Here is a 21,386-nt window from a genome sequence, read left to right as displayed (position 1 = left end):
ACCATTATAGTATACACCAAAGGTAGGGCGCTAGCACTAAAGATCCCTGGGTGGGGAGGTGCAAACATTCACACTAGCATTGATCTGTTCCCCCAAACAAGAGTCAAGAAAAATTGGTTTAAAGACAGCTATCACTCACATCTTCACACCCCCCCGACTCGATAAAGAAGTAATGATTGGAGGGGATCTCAACCCCTTGAACAACGAAAAAGACATTCCTGCACACCAGATGGGTCCAGTATGGACAATAACTACGGGAGGGGCTACACTAAGTGAGTCTAACGGATGTTTGATGCTTACTACATTCTACTGAAAGGGGTTGCACCCTTTATTCAACAGCTCATAAAACATATGCTAGTTTACACCATTTCCTCAGCTTGTTGTCAGCAAAGGGCCAGATAACCACAACCAAGATAAGTGTGCTAACTCTCTGATCAGACCCCCAAATCTAGGACAACATGCATACACTGCAAACACCCACGCAGCTAAACAACTCGCATCTGAAAGAATAGCCTCCTTTTTAGCGAGCAGAAAAGAAAGGCTATTCAGACCACTTTCACAATGTTTCTCCAAGATAACAAGAAAGGGGGACAAGATAACATGCTCTGGAATGCACTCAAGGAGACAACTCGGGGTGACACTCATATCTATAGCAGCATCAAACAATAAAGACGTGAGGGAGAATCACTAGGAACTGGAAGACCAAGTGACAGAGTTGGATGGAACAGGAGCATCAGCGGGTGGGGTCACAAAAGAAATGGTGAACGTTACATGCAGTACAAGCTCAACTCCAGGCTGTAGACACTGACAGAACAGCATATGCTCTGCCCAGAGTGAAAAGGAGATACTACAAATAAGTCAATAAAGCCAAGGGCTTTTAGCATGCAAGCTACGAGCTCAGGTGGCCAAGAGTCACAGTAACTCCACCCACATGGAGACAAGCACAATATATAACACAGCTTCTGTAATCGGGATGAACTTCCATGTCATTTACTCCAAATCATATAAGGAATAATCAACTCTGAAAGGGACATGTAGGATTTGTTAGAGAGGATTACACTTCCCAGTTACTGAATCCCAGACCAGAGGCCTGGGGACGGCCACAACAGAGGAGGAGGCCATTACGGGTATATCAAGACTCACAAAACAGAAATTCTGTGGCCTATGGCTTCCCAGCATAATTTTTTAAGCCATTTTCAATGAACGCAATTGCTAAGATAGTACTAAAAGAATTTTGCACAAAATTGACAAGTTGGGGCAGGCCGGCAATGTCCTGGTAGAGGTTGGCACTGAGAAAGCATTTTACTGCGTACACTGGCCTTTCCTCAAACTAACATTACCCTGAAGTGGAGCAAAGCTGTGGTTCATCACGTAGGTCTTTAGCAGTTACTGCAATCCCAAGGCTAGAGTCCCGATCAGTGGTTCTCTGGCACCTTCCACACAGATGAGGTGAGGAACCTGGCACAGTTGCCCTTTGCTCGCTTTCCTAATCAGGTTATATATGGAAGCGCTAGCCTTAGCCATGAGGTAGAACGCCACTTTTAGCAGAGTGACTATTGGACAAACTGAGCATAAACTATGCATGTTTGAGGATGATGTACTATTGATCATCTCCAACCCAGAGGAGCCTTGCCATTAGTGATAAGCAGGCCGAGACGCTTTGGTGAGGCTTAGGGATTTAAAATGAATGTTCATAAAGCTCAGATGCGGGGTCTGTCTCTCCCCTGGGCAATGAGAGCATGAATACATTCACAGCTCCCACTCTAATGGGCGAATGAAAACCTAACATATCTGGTTTGAAAGTAACACCAGGCACAACTGAACCGTCTAGGAAAAATTACGCTGACCTCATACAGCAAATAAAATCGAACTTCCAAGACTGGCACAGAGCCAACCTGTCTTTGTTGTGTTGTACTGCAGAGGCCAAGATAACTGCATTACTAAGGTTTTCTTTCTACTACTGACAATACCACTCCTTCCCTCTATGGCTCACTATGCCTCATACTACAGCTAATCAATAACTTTATATGGGCTAGAAAGTTGCCACGAATAGCTGCTAAGCAAATGTATAGACCGATAAAGGAGGCAGGTCTAGGTATCCCAAATGTCATTCATTACTACTACAGCACAACTGCTGCATATTGTAGTTGCACTGGATAAAAAATGATAAACATGTTTGCTTCATGGACCAGGCTACCGCTGACATGCCCATTTGGAAGGTTATCTAGCTCCCTGGTCACGCATGGCATGAGGGGATAGTTAAGCAAGGCCTAGTTACCATACCGTCGCCCATGACCCCAATAATTGTGAATCCCGATTTCACACCAGCTTTAATATAGGACTTCACAAAGTGGCAGAGAGCTGGATGCAAGGGGCTTGGGCACATTTGCGTTTTGGAGGGTATCAAATCCTTTGAGCAGGTTAAACTATTCTATGGGTTATCAGAGAAGAAAAAATATATGTATTATCAGGAATGTCACTGGTTTTGCACCCTACAATTAAGCAAGCAGCTAATAGCCCACTGAGTTTCTTCAAGAAGTGGCTCATCACCAAATCAGTAGACAGTAGCATTCTCTCAGAAATATACAAGTACTGCCTACAGAGGCAGACTCGTGAAAAGTTAGAATTTCACAAGAGATGGGTAAAGGAAATGGGTGGACACTGGATGCTATGAAATAAACTGCAGTATTTCAGAAAGCGAGAGCCACAGCAACGACTGCAGGAGTTAAAAAAAATATTAATAAAGTGGCCTCATACCAGTATTACACCCCAGAGACATTGCATGTGTGAAATAGTACTAAATTCCAATACTGCTGGTATGGATCTGTGAGGCAATTGGCTCACTTTTACGCTTATTCTGGTACTGCCCGAACTCAAAAAATATTAGGAAGAAGTTCAGAACGATATTGATATGATGTACAACTGCGCACTTCTGAGATTTGTAGTTTAAATAGCCCTCTGGGTTGATGACAAACTCACATAACCACTTAGGGCCCCAGGAGAAAGCCGATGTCCATAATATGTGTTGCCAAAAAAGTCATCTTGAGGTTTGGGGTACTATTAGATCTGTCAGCCCTATAGTGGTCTTCCCCCAAATGTTTGGTCATCTCCTCTATGTTTGCTGAATCTAATTTTGTTGGCCTTAGGATTCTGTGCACTTTACCACTGTTAACCAGTGCTAATTTGGGTGTGATCACTCCATAAAACATGATAAAATTGTCTCTCACATGTTTCGCCTATATAATTTACTTAAAAGTCATTAGTAATGTGATATATTCATATATATATATAAATATATATATATATATAAATACCTGGCAATTCAACTTGGCAAAATAAGCATTTTGCCAACCCCACAGCTCCCTTTTTAATACATATTTTGCATGGGTAGGCCTTAAATAGCCCGTAGGGCAGGGTGCACTGTATTCAAAAAGTTGGACATGCATTTTAAAGCTTTATATATACTCATAGTGAAAAACTATCATTTTTTCACTACTGTGACTCCTATCTTTTAATTGGGATAATATGAGGTTGCTTTATTACATTTATTAAATGATAACGTTTGTTTGAAAGCATGCAGATATATCATGTTTGGTGTCTAAGAAACTGTAATTTAAAAATCCTCTTTAATGGTAAAGTTGGATTTTATGTCACAATGCCGAAAATGCCACTTTCAGAGAGTTAGCATTTTCTTGTAACCATTTGGTCCCTGCAGCCTGTTTCCTGAATCACATGACTAGATGTAGTTGGCATTTGGCCTTTGTGCATTCCTGCCAGAGAGCTACACAGTATATAGACTGGGTGTTGGAAAGATGGACCAACCCTGAAATTCCAGACACTTCTGCTTTAAAGTGGACACCATGTATGAAAATATGAAAATAAGGCTCTCAGACCCGCTTTTCAGTTCACTTCTGGATCTGCGGAAAGCTTCTCAGGCGGCTGCTCTGCTACCTGTTTCCTGCTGTTTACTTCTTTGGACTGCTCTGCTGCACCAAGAGGACTGCTATGCTGCCTGAAGCCTGCCTTGTGCCTGTGAGTACTGCCCTGCTTTCCTGCTTGAATCCAAGATTTTCAGAGTGACTCCATGGCTAGTTGTCTGGCCTCCTGATCAGAGCCTCCTGAGCCCACACCTGGACACTGCCTGTGCACTATCTGTGGCCCTCCACGTGATGCTTCTCTATTCCCAGAGCCTTGGAAATGGTGGTAAATGAGCCCAAATAGCCCAAATCCAAAACTTGGGGCTTAGAACTTTTTGGTGAAATAATAATAAATGTCTTCTTTGAACTTAGAAGTGCATTCCAGAGATTTGTGTCAGCTCGGTCATTAGTGAAAGCAAAACAGCTTGCCCTTTGAGACTCCTGGCATTGTCTTGGTGATCCCTGGCCTCAGAGCTGGCAAAAACAGAGCCAGGAACACAGTGGCAGCTCGTCCTTTAAGTCGGCTGGTGCTCCTCTGTTTTCTTTCAATGTTTTCAATCACACTAATAGTGAATATTATTCCATTATTCACTGTTAGTGTAGTAAAAATAGAGTACAATTAGCTGGAATTTAGCGTTCCCCGGCAACTGAGGAAAGTATAAAAAAAAAGAAAAAAAAAAAAAGTGATTTTAAATGGATGTTGTGTGCGTGCTTGGGGGTGAGTGTGTGTTTATGTGAGAGAGAGTATGTGTAAATGTGTGTATGTGTAAGAATGCGTGTGGGAACTGAAGGTCAAAGTGCTTGTGGAAGCCCCTTTGATAAGCTCAACAGGTCACCTTTCTGTTGCTTATAGCTATATTTTGGAGTTAAACTGGTGCTAATGAGGTGCAACCAATGCCCAGAAAGTGTTCTCAAGTTTAAAAATTATACAATAATGAAGTATTATTGCACAATGTGCCTCATTAAGCCACACAATTTGCTGTTTCTTGCAGCATAATTTACTAAATCCTGCTGCATAACTTAGCCCTCTCCTTTCTCATAATTCCAGTGGCCCTGGATATAGCTTGAGGCCTATGGCACAGTGAGCATGGGAGCCATGTCTTGGCATACCTGTTGCATTCAAATACAAAAGTGAGTGTATAGGCTTTAGTCCACTACGTTTAAATGAATCAGATTGTTGTATACAGCACCAATGTTTGCACTCCATATTTGCTTTAACTGTAGAACCAGTGGGGTGTATGTTTCAAGTGGCCCTGGGAGACTGAGTATAAAAGAAAGAGATACTGCACACAGTGTGAATGTAAGAGGATAAAACCCATGTTTACTTGAGGAAATTCGAGGAATCTGTGATGATTCTTTTAAGAGAGCTGACCCAATTTGGGGGTTGTAGAGATTACACATTAACTGAATAAAATTGAAACAATTCTTTTTAGGGGGCTGAAGAGACTGAATAGAACTATAAACCCACAAGTGGGCCTGAAATAGAAAGCTACATGACAGACATTATGGTGGCACAAAATGGAAAAATTCACTACTTGGTTAACATGGAAAGGGTCTGAGATGGATTGAATGAACTGTGGAATGCACAAGCTCTTTTCAGTATGATAAGATTTCTTTTGCTAAACATATTTCTACTGAACTGATTTGTACGCATTGTATGGCACTATGGGCCTGATTCTAACTTTGGAGGACGGTGTTAAACCGTCCCAAAAGTGACGGATATACCACCTACCGTATTACGAGTTCCATAGGATATAATGGACTCGTAATACGGTAGGTGGTATATCCGCCACTTTTGGGACGGTTTAATACCGTCCTCCAAAGTTAGAATCAGGCCCTATGTCCCCGATTCTGCAGTGGTTCTTCAGGAAATTAAAGCCACTCATGATTTCTGTGTTCTGGGTGGGTAGGAACAACAGGCTAAAATCTGACATTTTAAGATACCCTGGGGAATATGGAGGTAAGGACCGCCCTCCACAAGATGTACTAGAGGGCGTTCCACTTAAATAGGTTAATGTGGAGGTTAACTGGGAGAAACCTCTGTTGAAGGGATCCAGGCTCAGTTCAGGATATTCCTATGCTGTGCAAAAATACTCCAGTTAGCTGTCCATATGTTATTAGACTGTTGGAAAGAAAATGGGCCACAGTGCGAAAGAAAGTAGCAATATAACAGTTCTAAAATGTTGTTCCTCCCATTGATATGGATATGCAATCATCCTCTACACAACAGCTCACTGCGATTGCATTAGACTTACACAGTGAGGTGGAAGGAGAGAGGTTGTGAAACTTATGGCTATCTTTAACCTGGTAGCAAATGTGTTACTTTTGTTGAATCATGGGGGGTTTGCAGTAGGCACCAGTTAATTTCTTCAGTATGCCTATGTTGCTTAGAACACCAAGGAAGTATGGAAAACATTTCCAGAGACTCCATAGATTACATAAGCAATGGTAACAATGCTTTGCTTAGTACAAGCAGCGAGACTGGTGGCTAATTTCTATCAAGCACTTAAACTGTTTAGGAGTAGTAACTCAAAGGTGACCACAAATAAGTGGATATCCCTCCTCTAGACATACATGTTGCACTCAGAGTAAAAAACAATATGATGGTTGGTAAAGTACTTGAATAAAAAGTAATACATTTAAAAATATGATACACATTGAATACATGGTCATAGCATTTTCTTAGCCGGATATACAACCTCAACTCTCTTTTTAGGTCCAATTGTCTTTTTAGCTCCCTTGTGACACGTGCTATAAGCTTGAGTAACATGGAACCACATGACCAATGTTATACATTAGGTGGGACAGAGGTTTTTGGACTGTTCACTTTAGAACACCTATCTGTGGTACCCAACTATGCTTCTAATAAATGGGTCACCCTATCTTAAAATGCTACTCCCCAACACCCATCATACAAATAAGGTACTCCACTCACAAGAAAGCCTTTGGTGCATCCTTGGTGCCCCAGTGACTGATAACTGGTAAGGGACACAGTCCGATCTACTGAAGATCACAATTTAGTTAATGTCTCTGGTATACCGTTCCCAAGCCCCAAAACAACCCTAAACTGGGGGATTATTCCTACTGTCAAATGCTTACTCCCATGTGTCCAAACAGAGACCATTGTAAGCTGTTTAACTTATCAGACTTTGCCTTGTCTAGATGTTTTCTTGTCAGAGGTGATGGCTTTAACACAGGAAATGAGGAGAGGTAGATTTGACTGATGCAGGGGAATCCTGTACTGAAACAAATCAGAATGGTCTGGCAGCCTGCCCACCAAGTACACCAATTTCAGGGGAGAAGGTCATGATGCAGGCTTGAATGACTAAGGTGGACATGACATTACCAGCCCCAGCTCAAAAAGACCATTTTGTGAGGCATAGGCATCAGACACACATGTTCAGTCAAATGGACCCCTATGATCACAAAACCATTTTCGTACAAATGCCTATGCCTCACACACGCACTCATATACACACACACACAAAAAGAAATCCTTCATACATGTCCCACATATGATGAATGCCACAAACCCCAATTACAGGAACCAAGACAACTTATTAGCGGGCGAAGTACTTCCTCTAGTGTATAGAAAAAAGGCCAGACTGTAACCTGTCTGCCACCAGTCCTCGCATAGTCTGGGTTGTAAAGGTTTTAACCATGTATTGAAAAAAGGCCAGACTAACCTGTCTGTTACCAGTCCTTGCATAGTCTGGGTTGTAAAGGTTCTAGCCATTGTATTGAAAAAAGGCCAGCCTGTAACCTGTCCGCCACCAGTCCTCACATAATCCAGGTTATAAAGGTTCCAGACACACAACTTTGGGTCCAGTTTGGATGCTGAACAAAATACACATACAACAAAACGAGCACCTCCAGTGAACATGCATGATTGTTATGTTAAGTGGGGAAAAGTACACAGTGCTATCCAGAACCATATAAAGGCAGAGTAGCACAGCTTGTTCAAATTCATATAGAGAACCAGGCTATCCAGAAACATACAAAGGCAAGGAAGCACAGCTTGGTCAAATCTACACAGAGAATCTTGGTACTAAAACAGTAAGCTGAAGGACTTTTCCTATTGTGCTTGTTTACAGTGCCTGACAGAAGATGCCCGAAATGAAACTCATTTGTGGGGTAAACACACTAGTGTTTCACTAGGGGCATGGCAAAGACTCTTCTAGTCTGGCAAAAACCTGACATTTTTGTTCTGGCTATTATTCCTCTGCTCTTCAGAGGCTGCCTGGCCTTTGAAGTCACAGCAGACGGCACAGGACTTTAAGTCTTACATCAGGTTCTTGCACTTGCTGCAATACTTAAACTTGAAAAGCAGGGTGCTGTGCTAATTTTCAGAAAATAAAACAAGTCAACAAGAAATTTGTGCTTGAATGATCTTCAGAATTATAACACAAGTAAGCATTATATTTCGGTGAATTTGTATCTTTGGTGTGGAAAAGAGAACTGAGGACCAACAACAGAGCAACACAATTTATACTTAAGTCTGTCTTCATACCTAAAAGGTCCTTGCCACCAGCGCTGGGAAATTAGGGGAACTCCCAGGTGCTGTGAGAAAGGTTTTAGTGGCTGTACTTGGGAAGAAAAAATAACCTGCAAGGAAAGATTTTCATCAGAATACAGTTAAAAACAATAATTGCTAGGAAACTGTCTCACGTACTTAGGGCCTGGTTTACGGTTTGGCGAGCTGCCCTCCATCCGTCAGGGTGGCTGAGGATGTTAGGTCTACCCCTCTTATAGACTACTGCCCATCAAATTTAGATATTTCTGGTGATCTCTATACTTTCAGAGGAACTGCCATAACGGCAGTCTCTCTGAAAGTACCAAAAGTTTGGTGGACGACCCAGTCTGTTTGGACTGCCATCTTTTAAACTTTTTGTTTTTCAAAAACATACTCCCAAACTGGGAGTTTGTTTCTTAATGACCCTCACATACCCTGGGTTCTTTCGTTGGGTGAGGCAATAGTTATTTTAATTTGTCTGTTCTGGAAAACCTAGCGGTGATGGGCAAAAAGAGTACCTCATAGTGTCAGCCCTAAATAGAGCGGTACTGTGATGCCCTTATTCCGACTGTCAGCACTCCATCAGGCTGTCAGAGTAAGCTCTCAGTTGACTGAGCTAACAGGGGAATCACTGATGGAAAGCTGATGGTCTGCCCAACTATACATAGCAACACCACAAAACAAAATAAAATGATGGACGGAGTGTTGAAACCTTTCAACCACTCACCCCCAGTCACAGATCTGGGTTTAATCCATCGTTATTTTGCTCGCCACATCACCCCAGTTTAGACCCAGTCATATGCAAATTAGTCTTGACACTGTTCCCCATGGGAACAGTCCAGCCCGAACTGCTAGGCTAAGTCCTCCCTGGACAGGAAACAAGCATCCTGGGACCGGTTTCAGGCTATCACCCTTCATCAGCCAGGCTAGCTTGAATCCAGTGGCGCAGCGAGCAAGGGACCCACGTCTGGGCATGCCCCTGCCACTTAGGGCGCACAAAGCAACATCACAAAACAAAATAAAATGATGGACGGAGTATTGAAACTTTTCAAACACTCACCCCCAGTCACAGATCTGGGTTTAATCCATCGTTAGTTTGCTCGCCACATTACCCCAGTTTAGACCCAGCCATTGCAAATCAGTCTTGACCCTATTCCCCATGGGAACAGTCCAGCCGAACTGCTAGGCTAGGTCCTCCCTGGATAGGCATACCCCTGCCACTGAGGGCACACAAAGCAACATCACAAAACAATCTGTGACTGGGGGTGAGTGGTTGAAAAGTTTCAGCACTCCGTCCATCATCCTTATGTGTTGCTAAAATTGCCCTAAGTGGGAAGGGTATGCCCAGACGTTGATCCCTTGCTCACTGTCCCACTGGATTCCAGCTAGCCTGGCTGATGAAGGGTGATACTCTGAAACCGGTCCCAGGATTTGTTTCCGGTCCAGGGAGGACCTGGCGTAGCAGTTCGGGCTGGACTGCTCCCATGGGAAACAGGGTCAAGACTGATTTGCATATGGCTGGGTCCAAATTGGGGTGGCATGGTGAGCATAAGAACGATAGATTAAACCCAGATCTGTGACTAGGGGTGAGTGACATTACATTTGTGACGGAGTACCCTGTCCTCCAAGCTCCAAATGGGTTCCTTAATTGCTTATAAGTGATGAGGGGCATGACTGTAGGGATTTTTCATCATGTAATTGTGAACCTGAATAATACAAATACTGTAGAAACAATTCTACCTCATCCTTTTGTAGGTTAGCTTCCTCCAAAAGTTGCATGCTGTCTCGTACTCGCTCCACGGCCACATATTTCTCTTCTTCTAGCTCAGCACATTTGGCCTGCAGCTCACCAATTTGTTTTTCAAGACTTGTTCTTTCACTTCTTAGTTGCTCTGCGTCTTGTGCAGCCACTCGTAACCTACAAAAGAGATAATGGTTTAACATATTGCTGTGTCACTGATGGAACGACTGATTAAAAAAAAAAAAAACAATATATGTACCCTCAACAACTTTGGTTATGATGGAGGTCTGTTCTCATTTGGGGAGAAGAGGAAAACATGGCAGCAGAAGGTAAGGACTCAACTGCATTGGTTAAGGTGGTGTGCAGGTATATCACTGGGTCCATCCTACTATGGCACAGCAAAATGTGGCAAGGGCAACCTCAGGGTAGTGAAGGACAGCAGTCACAGACTTATCAGGGAGGAAATAAGAGGATGCTCGAACCGACAGACACAATCTCAATGTCCAGCCCAGTGCACACCTTTTCAACTAGCTTTAGTCACACAGTTGCAAAAAAATTACACAAATACAATGACTCTACAAGTCAGTCTCTCTAAGTGTGAATCTCTCAAGGCGATACACCTGCCTGCTCGATCTACTACTCCCTCCAAGCCCTCCCCCCCGACTCCTGGGACACCTGGTCCCCCCCCCCTTTTAGGAGTCAGGCCATCACTGTGAATCAAGCTCAGGTGCAGTATTATGCCCACAGTCAGTTGCGCACTTAGTCTTTTTTAGACATACCCCCTTCTTGGAACGGATGACATGCTCATAGTTCTTGTTTGCCTCCTGTTGGCGGTAGGCCTCCCGCTTATTCTTCAGGGCTTGTGGTGAGCCGAAACATCTGCTGAACTGGGTTTGGAGGCGAGGAGTGAGCCCCATCCACGAATGTACCCATCCAGTTGCAGTGTCAGGTATAGGCCAGTCTGTGGCCGTTATTAGACATTACAGTGATGTGGGGCTTCTGGCTGGGTCGAGAACAGATGCAACCCGTTTTAGGCTGGGGTCACAGCAAATGAAGTCTTGATTGGACCAGGCGTAGATGCAGTCTTGGTCAGGCCTACGGCAATCAGGCAAATGTACCCCTTGCTATGACCATGTGGTTGGAATCCTCAATTGGACCTATGGTAATGACAATTGTAGCCCTTATCCAGGCCTATGGCAACCATGTGGTTGCAGCCTTCATCAGTTCCTATGGAACTCACATCACACATTTTCATCGCCTTCTGGGTGAACTATGCGCATAGTGTTGTGGCTCTCACCACCAAACTGGGGTGAGGGACATAAGAAGTAATGAGAGGGGGCTCAAAAGACACAGGGGAATCCCTAGTCTACTTGTGTTCTCACTAGATGTTATTGGGGACATGCTGGACGCATCTCCTCCTGGACAGCCTCTCCTCCTATGTGGCCAGGTATATTTCCCTATTTCAGCCAGCACCTAGGCTACTTAGTGTTCAGGTATGTCCACAGCTCTTCCAGTAGAAAGTACTGATTTCAGGTGATGTTCTCTGATCGCTGGAAAACTGTCCATGACACAGACACTGACCCAGATTATACAGTAGTTGATTGAGTAGTCAGTGGAGCATTCCCTTCCTTGTCATAATGGACCTGGAATTGCAACTGGAACAAAATGGGGTGGTTTGGTCCCCATTCTATACACAAAATCTTGACCGTGGATATCAATCCAATGTCCAAAACCATGGAACTAGTTTGAGGTAGTTATTGATTTCAGTGCCCGCCTCAAGCTCTGCGCTCCAAACAAACCTTTGAGAAGAGTGATGCTTCTCACAACAGGCAGTACTGGAGCAGTTTCCAGTCAGGACTACCCAATACAGAGGCACAAAGAGGTGTGATGTTTCTGAAAATAGCTGTCACCAGTACAACTGAAGGAGTAACTAGAGACATGCAAAAGGGTAGGCATCACCTAGAAACTTCCTCATCTCTAACAGCATCTGCAACCCCACCCCTCACCCCTACCATCCACCAAATGACAGTGCTCTGAATGATTAATTAGAAGCTCTTTGCCAACAAAAGGATTCATGGAATTTATAAAGTTAGCTCTGTTACTCTGTTATCTCCTCCACACAGATACATAAACTCAGGCAATACACTTTTGCTTTCTGGGAGCAGAGTCCTCCTACTCCATGTAGTGCTTGGTTAGGCCTGTGCATCCACAATGGATCTCACTGGTTTCCATTACTCAGGATCACTCATACACACAAGTTACCACTGTGCATGTGTTCCACACACACTTGACACACGATTTCAGCGCAAAGTTAAGCACAAAAACATAGTAGTGAAAATGTAGACAAGTGGGCCAGTAGGCCTCTATCCCCAGTAGTACAGTTAAAAGGTCTGGTCACACTATGTTTTCCTCTAAGAAGAGGGTATGCTAGAACCACTGGTTTATGTGCCATACACTGGGCAGGGACAGTAGTGCACTGCCCACAACGACGGCATGAATGGGAGCCCCCTGCAGGTTGCTGTATGTGCCCGGGACCTCAAAGTAAAGGACAGGCCTAGGGCTCTGTACACACGCTTAGGTTACAACGATGCCAGGACAAAAATAAAAAAGTCAGGATACCAGATATACATGGAGTTAGGGTCGCAAGGAAGAGGACCATACCAATATCCCATGCTGGGTGCATTCCAACCCCAACAAAGAACAACAGATTTTGTCTGAACATTTGTAACCTCGGACAAAGCCCAGCACAAGATTGGGACTCTAAAAACCTTTTACAGAGAGAACAGCTGGGTTATTTTTAAGAAAACTATTCTGAAGAAGGAATCCTATTCCTTAGAAACCATCATATTAAACAGAAATGCATACAGTCATGTTTTCGGTATTCTGAACGACATTGAATTGTGTACCAGTCTTTTTTCAATGATATCCAGGGGCAGCCATGCCACAGCAGTGCGTAGATGTTTGTGAGGCAAGTAGCTGTGGAAATTACAATATTATTCAATTTTTTTAACCGAACGCAAGAATGAAAACTATAATTTCCATAATATTTCAGTATTTCATGGGTCACCAGAGCTAAGAGGCAATGTGAGCTAGAACTGTCAAACCAAGGGTGACTATTCCACAGTAACTCTAAAATGACTAATATCAACAACATATATATTTAAAACGTTTGGGTGCATTGGTACTTTTATTTAATAAAATACTGAGGTATAAACACTCCATATTTCGCAAAGAACAGTGAAATGCAGAAAATTGTTTATGGTTCTCTGTGACATAGGGTGTTACACTCATCATGACAGCCCCCACAACATCATACAGAGCTTTACCATTGTCAGGGTGACTCTGATTTTGTGGCATGCAGTAAAGTAATCTAAATTATGTGGTGTAGGAAAGCAGGTTATTAATAGGGGTGGCTGTGAGTCCACCTGAAGGAAAAAGGCCACAAACTTATATGGGTAAAATGTATGTATCTAAGCATGTTTTGGTATTCATATATTACAAACCTAGCTGTACATTATACACAAGGAGTCAAGAGATTATGTCAATTGTGTACATCAAGTGAGGATAACACAAGTACATTTTACACTTATTTTGGTGCAGGGAGACTTGGTGATTTGCCCAGAATCATATAATGCTGAGTGTAGTGCAGAGGCTAGGATTTAAATCTTCCCCCTAGGTTGGCTGCATCTCCTTGCTTAAAAATGTAGTTCCAATAATTTAAAACTTGCCCCAACCCCCTAGTAGCGATGGCACAGAGCAGACAGGTTTAACTTAAGAAAATGTGTAAAGTATTTAGCAGTTAAAAAGTAAATACACAACATATGAAGAAACTCACAACAGATTAATAAAAAATAGAGAACATTTTCATAAGAACAATTACATCGAAATGTCAAAAATCAAATAAGGGGAAATAGAGATATCATTTTTAAAAAAAGTTTTAAACCAAAAAGTGCCAAGAAGGACGAGAAGCAATCAAAAGTCCCAGTTTCAGGGTGCCAGAACCTAGGTGTGATTTCAGTTAGACTTTGATAGCGCAAACATATGAAACCCAAATCACGTTATCCTCAGTCAAAAAGTTTACCTCAGACAGACTCTCAAACTGAAGTTGAAATCCTCCAGCGCGGCAAGGCTGCAGACCATCTGGAGAAGTTTTCTCAAAATTTAGTAGTCATGGGAAGAGGTCTGCTAAAGCCATGGGTTTTGCTGGGAAAAGCTCTGCTGGGAAAAATTCCCATGAAGTCCTTTCATCTATTGGATACTTTTCACTCTTTTGCTGGGCAAAGATTTCGAACTTTGGAACTGATTTAATTATTAGCAGAAGGAGTAATTACTGTCACCATTTTTGCCATGGTGAGCGTACTCGACCCCTCCACCACTCTTCTTTAGAGATGTCTGCTGCCCCTGCAGATAGCTCTAGCATTTCCATGCACCTCTAAAATTGCATCGTAAGCTTGAGGGATAACTCCCAACTTATAACTTTTTTTTCAAATAGAAAATCCCAAAGTCAGATTTTATTTTTGAAAATAAAAATAACAATGTTCCACTCACTATAGGAGCATTAATCTATGGCTTGTGGGGGTGGGTGGGGGGGGGCTTTAAAAGTTTCCACTTCTCCTTACTGCCACGTTTGGTGTGGCAGTGAAAACTAGCCATGTGGCCGTCCAATCTAAATAAGACGGGTGAACACATGGTCAAACCTCCGAGGGCCCTTAAGCCGTCGGGCTGTTGGCGTTGTGTACAGGCATGGAAATGGAGTAGTCCTCACCCTTTATATGCTGAAGGTCCATCAAATTCTAAATGAGGGGAGAGGAACTTCAGGTTGGTGGAAAGGGTGAAATCGGAGTACCGTTTCAGCCAATATTTAAATCAGCAGACTTTCTAGAGCAACTTCTCTTGGTAACTTTTAAGGCTCTCAGGGACAGCAGTAAGGGTCATAAGTCACTCCACCCAAGTTGGCCAGCACTGTCGAGTTGCAATTGGTCAACTGGGCACTTCATGAAAAAGGCCTCTTGCAGCTTGTTGTATCCCTGTAGTCACAAAGGAGGTCAGCCATCTGACCTTGGAGTCCACTTCTCGGTCTTGGGTACAAGTGGGAGCAGGTTCAGCCATTCAGGTCACCACACAAATCACGGACAGCAGGTCCAGTCTTTGTCTGTTCCTCCTCAGGTCCAGATGTGTCCTGATGAGCTGGGGATGAGGTGCCACTTTTTAGGATTAAGTAGCCAGTGGGTGAGGGTGACCCCCTAGACACTCCCTAACCAATGATAAAGAAGTGGCAGATGTGCCAGCTTGGGGCGTGTACGGGGAATAAGCAATCCCCTCCTGAAGTACTCTAAACTGGTTCTTGGACTAGCTTCCCTTACACTGGACTGGGTCTCCCTCTACACTTAACTATAAATGGGCAGGCCATACCATGGTGCCTTTGAAGTTAATACCATTCATGTTCTTCCCCCTCTACCTCTCCAACCAAACTGCCATTCCTACACCGAATTGAGTCACATTTTTCACATTCAGGTCTTCCTGTCAAAAGGTCTAAGCAATTGTTCCTGCTCTGTGAGCAGTTTTCATACCTCGTTAAGGGGAAGCACCAATAGCCTAATGCCAATTAGCCTACTGAAGATTCAGACAAAGCCTAACGTTTCATAAATATTTATTCAAAATATGCCTTCACCTCTCAACTGGATTTTTAATAAACATTAAAACAGTGGTAGAATTATTTTAGTAGCGTGTCTCAAATCAAAGATAGCAGTTATTATGATTTTATTCTGAACTTTATTTTTATCATAGGACAACTGCAGACCTTCACATTGAAAATAGCTTTAAGGTACTGCTCACTATAGGTTCACAACAACACTAAATTCTTACCACTTTTAAATATCTTGTGGGCTACAAGGCCCACATGGGGGATGACTTAATTTTTGAAAGTAGGGTTTCTTTCTGTCAAAAGGGGCACTGTATATTACAGTTAGGTATTTATTTCCATAGGAGGAGAGTTATTTTGCACAAAACCTTCCCCCCAAAAATAAATATATAAATAAATAAATGAATGAATGAATAAATTCCTCCACTTCGGTCTTTTTCATGGAATATATCACTCTGATCTACCAAGAGCAGGCCAAGACAAAAAGGATGGGGATCTCAACATTGTAATTTCCCCATGTAAATTCCCAATTGGAAACGTGCTTTTCAATAAAGAAAAAAATGGCTTAACAGAATTACACCCAATTTAAGAACAAGTAATAACTTTAAACTGAAAGTGTACTTGTTGTGATTTTGTTGAAATCATTTCAGATGTTTTGAAGAAGTTACAATTGAAAGAGGAGCTCGGGTTGTGCAAAAAGGGGTTAAAAAGTAAGGTGTATCGGGAACACTGGTGTTCAGATATGCTCTGACTTACCGGTTTAAAGACTACCCTATCTTAACTGGTTGGCCACAACATTAACAATATGTTGCAGCAGTAATTACAAAGATGAATAAAATACTTTTACTCATTTAAGTAGGCAGAACTACAAAATATTCTATTTTAAAGATGGTAGTATTGTTATGCCAAGAAACTAACAAACACGAACATGGTACATTTGACCAGACTCAAAATTACAGTTTCACAGTAGACATATAGGCAATTTAACAAATCTATATTCCGAGAGTATCCTACCACTCACTGGTCCCTTTTATATTGCTGCTCTAAATATTAGATGAAGATCACATCACGTTGAAATAGCAAAAAAATGAAAAGAAACACCTCTCTTCTAAAGCCAAAACTATTCTCAACAATATGGAGATATTCTTCCAAAATGAAGCAAAGTCCCCCCGACATCAACATTGAAGTGAAAATCCTTTAAGATCACACATATGTGTAGTTTATAATAGTTAGATAAAGCCACCAATAATTGGGTAAATATTAGAAGCAGACAAACATCAATAAGTGAGAACCTACTCCCTCTTACAGATAAACTAACTGCACAGAAGAGATGGCATGCACAGAATAATTTTATTGGGATATTTCAGTATTTGAATTAAAGGCCGTCTCTGGCATATCAGAGGAATCTCTCTTGAGCAAGCTACGGAAATGTGTTAAATGCTCCAGCTGTCTCCAGAAGAATAACTAGAGCTTAATTCATAAAAAGAACAGCTTTATGGGTCACAGATTTATGTCTAGCAATAATAAAAAGTTGATCACTTTCAGGGATTCAACAATTGTCATTGTAACAATTTTCAGAAATCTCAAACCCAATGATGAGACATTGTTTATTATGGAGCAGAACTTTTTCATGCTTTTTCAGCGTGAGCAACACCCTTTTCTAAACAGCAACAAATGTTGAAGGTGTGTTAAAGGTGGTGCCTCACTCAAACACATGATTACTTCATGCCCATTCTCTACCTACTTTTTTAAAGAAATAAAAAAAACAAAAAAAAAAACTGTGAGGTCAAGAAAATACTGCCCGTCACTGGCATAACAATAGTACCCACAGGACCCACGATGCAGGGGCCCCTGAACTCTAGGGGGCCCCTTTTAGCACAGTAAACTGTGCACGGTTGATGGACCCCTGCCTGAGAGCCCCTGACTGGATCAGTTGTGGGGGGAGGGGGCTCGATGTACTTTGAATTGGGGTGGGTGGGACCCTCACATTTCGTTACACCACTGCTGCCCAGTAGAACGTGAAATATTGAAGAACGAATTCCACTCTTTCTTCTAACAGCTAATTCTTTAGGCAAACAAACCATTAGACATTATGTTAAGCATTTCCATGCAGTCGGTAAAAGGCATTTGAAGAAAACTGTGTTACAATCATCTTGCATAAGTGGTTATAAGCGTCTCATGTGGTCCCATCTTGAATTATTTCCTCATAAACCACCTCTAAGAAGAATATACACTGTTCTCATAGAGGGGGAAGATGATCCTAAGCCTCCATAGTTTAACTGAAATGGGCCTATAAGAGTGCTGCTCCATTGTCCTTTGTTTCTGTACTCCTTTTGTCTCATATAGAATTTGCCAGCCCACTCACAGGCTCATATTTACAAGTCCACAAATAAATGCTTAAAATATAAAAATGACTTTTAGTTACCTACCTGAAAGGCATTACTTTCAAAGTCATACTTATTCCTCGTAGTGTACTTACTCCTTGTAGTTGCCCAACCAAGGAAATGGTGTTGTTCTCCCACCCTCGTTATCCCTCTTTCCTTATCTTCCCCCTTATTCTCTAAACCTCCTAAAGAACGAGTTACTGACCTTCGGTAACGACTTTTCTGGTGGATACATTAGCTACCTGTGGATTCCTCACCTAATGAATACTCCCATTGCGCCAGCATTCGATGGAAATCTTCTTCCTAGCTTCTGCCCGTCGACGAGGACGTCACAATTGCCCATGCGACGCCGTCTGACGTCATACAGGCAATAAGAGGTCCTCGCCGACGTGCCGACGCCAGTACCAACATTTTTTTACGTGCCTGAGAATAATAGGCCATAGAGATAAAAGAACAAATAGAAATATTTAATGATATTCCAAATAAATACATCATCCTAAGAACTTAATTCATCCATTTTTTTTTTTTTTTTTTACAAATTAATAAATATATGAACTATATATATACATATAAACATATATACAAAATATATACAAGTCCTCAGAACCAAGAGGAGCACACCCAAGAACAACTTGGTTAGACCAGACAGGCAACAGAGAGGCGGGTGGGACCGTGAGGAATCCACAGGTAGCTAATGTATTCACCAGAAAAGTCGTTACCGAAGGTAAGTAACTCGTTCTTCTGATGGATACAACTACCTGTGGATTCCTCACCTAATGAATAGAGTCCCAAAGCAGTACCGCACTCGGTGGTGGGTGCCTGAATGGTCAAACCAAGAAATCCTGCAGCACCGACCGTGCAAAATGGCCATCCCTTCTGACCTCAGAGTCAAAGCAGTAATGCTTCGCAAAAGTGTGAAGGGATGACCAAGTTGCGGCCTTGCAGATCTCAACCACAGGAACACCTCTAGCCAAGGCCGAAGAGGCTGACTTAGCTCTGGTGGAATGAGCTCTTATACAATCAGGAGGTTCTTTCTTTGCTAACGAGTAACACATTTTAATGCAAAGAACAACCCACCTGGAGAGTGTTCTCTTGTGTACTGCCTTTCCTCTCCTCTTTCCCACGTACCCGATGAAGAGCTGATCCTCCAGCCTGAAATCCTTCGTTCTATCCATATAAAAGCTTAGTGCCCTCCTAGGATCTAAGCGGTGAAGTCTCTCTTCTTCCTTTGAAGGATGAGGCGGAGGATAAAACGTGGAAAGAGTAATCGTTTGGGCCATATGAAAGGGTGAAACAACCTTCGGTAGGAAAGCAGCCTTGGTCCTCAACACCACCTTATCCCCATAAAAAAGATGTATAAGGGGGCTTCACAGATAGAGCTTGCAACTCACTCACCCTCCTTTGCAGAAGTAATTGCAACCAGAAAAACCGTCTTTAGGACCAATAATCTTATGGGGCAAGAGTGCATGGGCACAAAAGGGGACCCCATAAGGAAAGTTAGAACCAAGTTTAAATCCCATTGAGGCATAACGAAAGGGGTAGGAGGGAATTTATTAACAAGACCTTTCAAGAATCTAAGTACTATAGGGGATTCGAACAAAGAAGGCTGGTCTGGAAGGCAAAGAAACGCTGAAAGGGCAGACAAGTACCCCTTAACCGTAGCCACTGCACAACCTTTCTGTGCTAGAGACAATGCAAAAGATAAAACATCTGACAAGTGAGCACGTAAGGGATCAATCTGCCTCTCTCCACACCAAACCACAAATTTAGACCACCTATTAGTGTAGATAGATTTAGTGGAGTGTCGCCTGGCCGCTAAGATAACATCCACTACATCAGGCGGGAGAGAGAAAGAACTCCGGTTGCCCCGTTCAATCTCCAGGCATGAAGGTGCAGGCTCTGGAGGTGGGGGTGTAAAACCTGCCCCTGCGACTGCGAGAGGAGGTCTGCCCTGAGAGGGAGACGGAGCGGGGGTCCACAGAGAGAGTTGGAGAAGGTCCGTGTACCATACCCTCCTTGGCCAATCCGGAGCTATTAAGATGACTTGGGCCCGGTCTTGGCGTATTTTCCTCTAAACTCGAGGAATCAAAGGTATGGGGGGAAACGCGTAAAGCAACTGGTCGCACCAGGTCATCTGAAACGCGTCCCCCAATGCTCCTTGTCCCGGATACTGGAGGCTGCAGAATAACGGGCAGTGCGAGTTCTCCTGAGTGGCAAACAGATCTATCCGAGGAAACCCCCACATCTGGAAGATTAGACGGACTTGATCCGGATGGAGGCTCTACTTGCGATCGGCCGAGAAATGGCGACTGAGAATGTCCGCACGTACGTTCAAGACTCCGGCCAGATGATTTGCTACCAAGCAAATCTGATGGTCCTTTGCCCAGGACCATAGCCGAGGAGCTTCTCTGCAGAGAAGGTACGACCCTACCCCTCCCTGTTTGTTTATATACCACATCGCGGTAGTATTGTCCGTCAGGACCTGAACCGACTGACCGCGAAGGGATGGGAGGAAGGCCTTGAAAGCCAGACGTACAGCCCGTAACTCCAACAGATTTATATGAAACATCTGTTCTACTGGAGACCAAAGACCTTTGATCTCCAGGTCCCCCAGATGAGCTCCCCACCCTAGAGTGGAAGCATCTGATATTACTGTGGCCACAGGTGGAGGTTGCGAGAACGGCCTTCCTCGGGAAAGATTGCCGTCCGCAATCCACCATTTCAAATCCATGGCAGCATCTCTGGAGATCCTCACCGAGCCTTCGAGATCTCCTTTGTGTTGAGACCACTGCCTTCGGAGGCACCACTGAAGAGCCCTCATGTGCCAGCGAGTATGTGTGACCAACAGAATGCAAGAAGCAAACAGACCGAGCAGACGTAGGACCTTGAGGACCGGAATAACTGATCCAATTCGAAACATTGGAACCAACGCCTGAATGTCCTGAATCCGCTGAGGCGGAGGAAAGGCTCGATTCAATGTTGTATCCAGTACTGCCCCTATGAACAGGAGGCGCTGTGAGGGCTCTAGGTGAGATTTGGGCACGTTCACCGAAAAACCCAGGTCGAACAACAACTGAGTGGTCGACTGAAGGTGATGCAACATGAGCTCCGGAGACTTGGCTTTGATCAACCAGTCATCCAGATAAGGAAATACTGCTATCCCCTTCCTTCTGAGCTCCGCTGCAACCAC

The 21,386-nt window shown here is 43.2% G+C and overlaps 1 protein-coding gene across 5 annotated transcripts in view; it reads right to left on the bottom strand.

The window, feature by feature from the left end:
* SCLT1 (sodium channel and clathrin linker 1) overlaps nt 1–21,386 on the bottom strand; it is a 419,430-nt gene that overhangs the window by 213,260 nt on the left and 184,784 nt on the right. For all 5 annotated transcript variants that reach the window (XM_069242161.1, XM_069242151.1, XM_069242154.1 and 2 more), the window contains one exon: nt 10,171–10,348. In XM_069242161.1, the coding sequence (XP_069098262.1) occupies nt 10,171–10,348 (178 nt within the window). The remainder of the gene's footprint in view (nt 1–10,170; nt 10,349–21,386) is intronic.

This window comes from Pleurodeles waltl, chromosome 1_2 (assembly GCF_031143425.1).
Source record: "Pleurodeles waltl isolate 20211129_DDA chromosome 1_2, aPleWal1.hap1.20221129, whole genome shotgun sequence".
Classification (NCBI taxonomy): domain Eukaryota; kingdom Metazoa; phylum Chordata; class Amphibia; order Caudata; family Salamandridae; genus Pleurodeles; species Pleurodeles waltl.
Note: the sequence above shows the minus strand (reverse complement) of the source record. Positions and strands in the feature narration are given on the sequence as shown.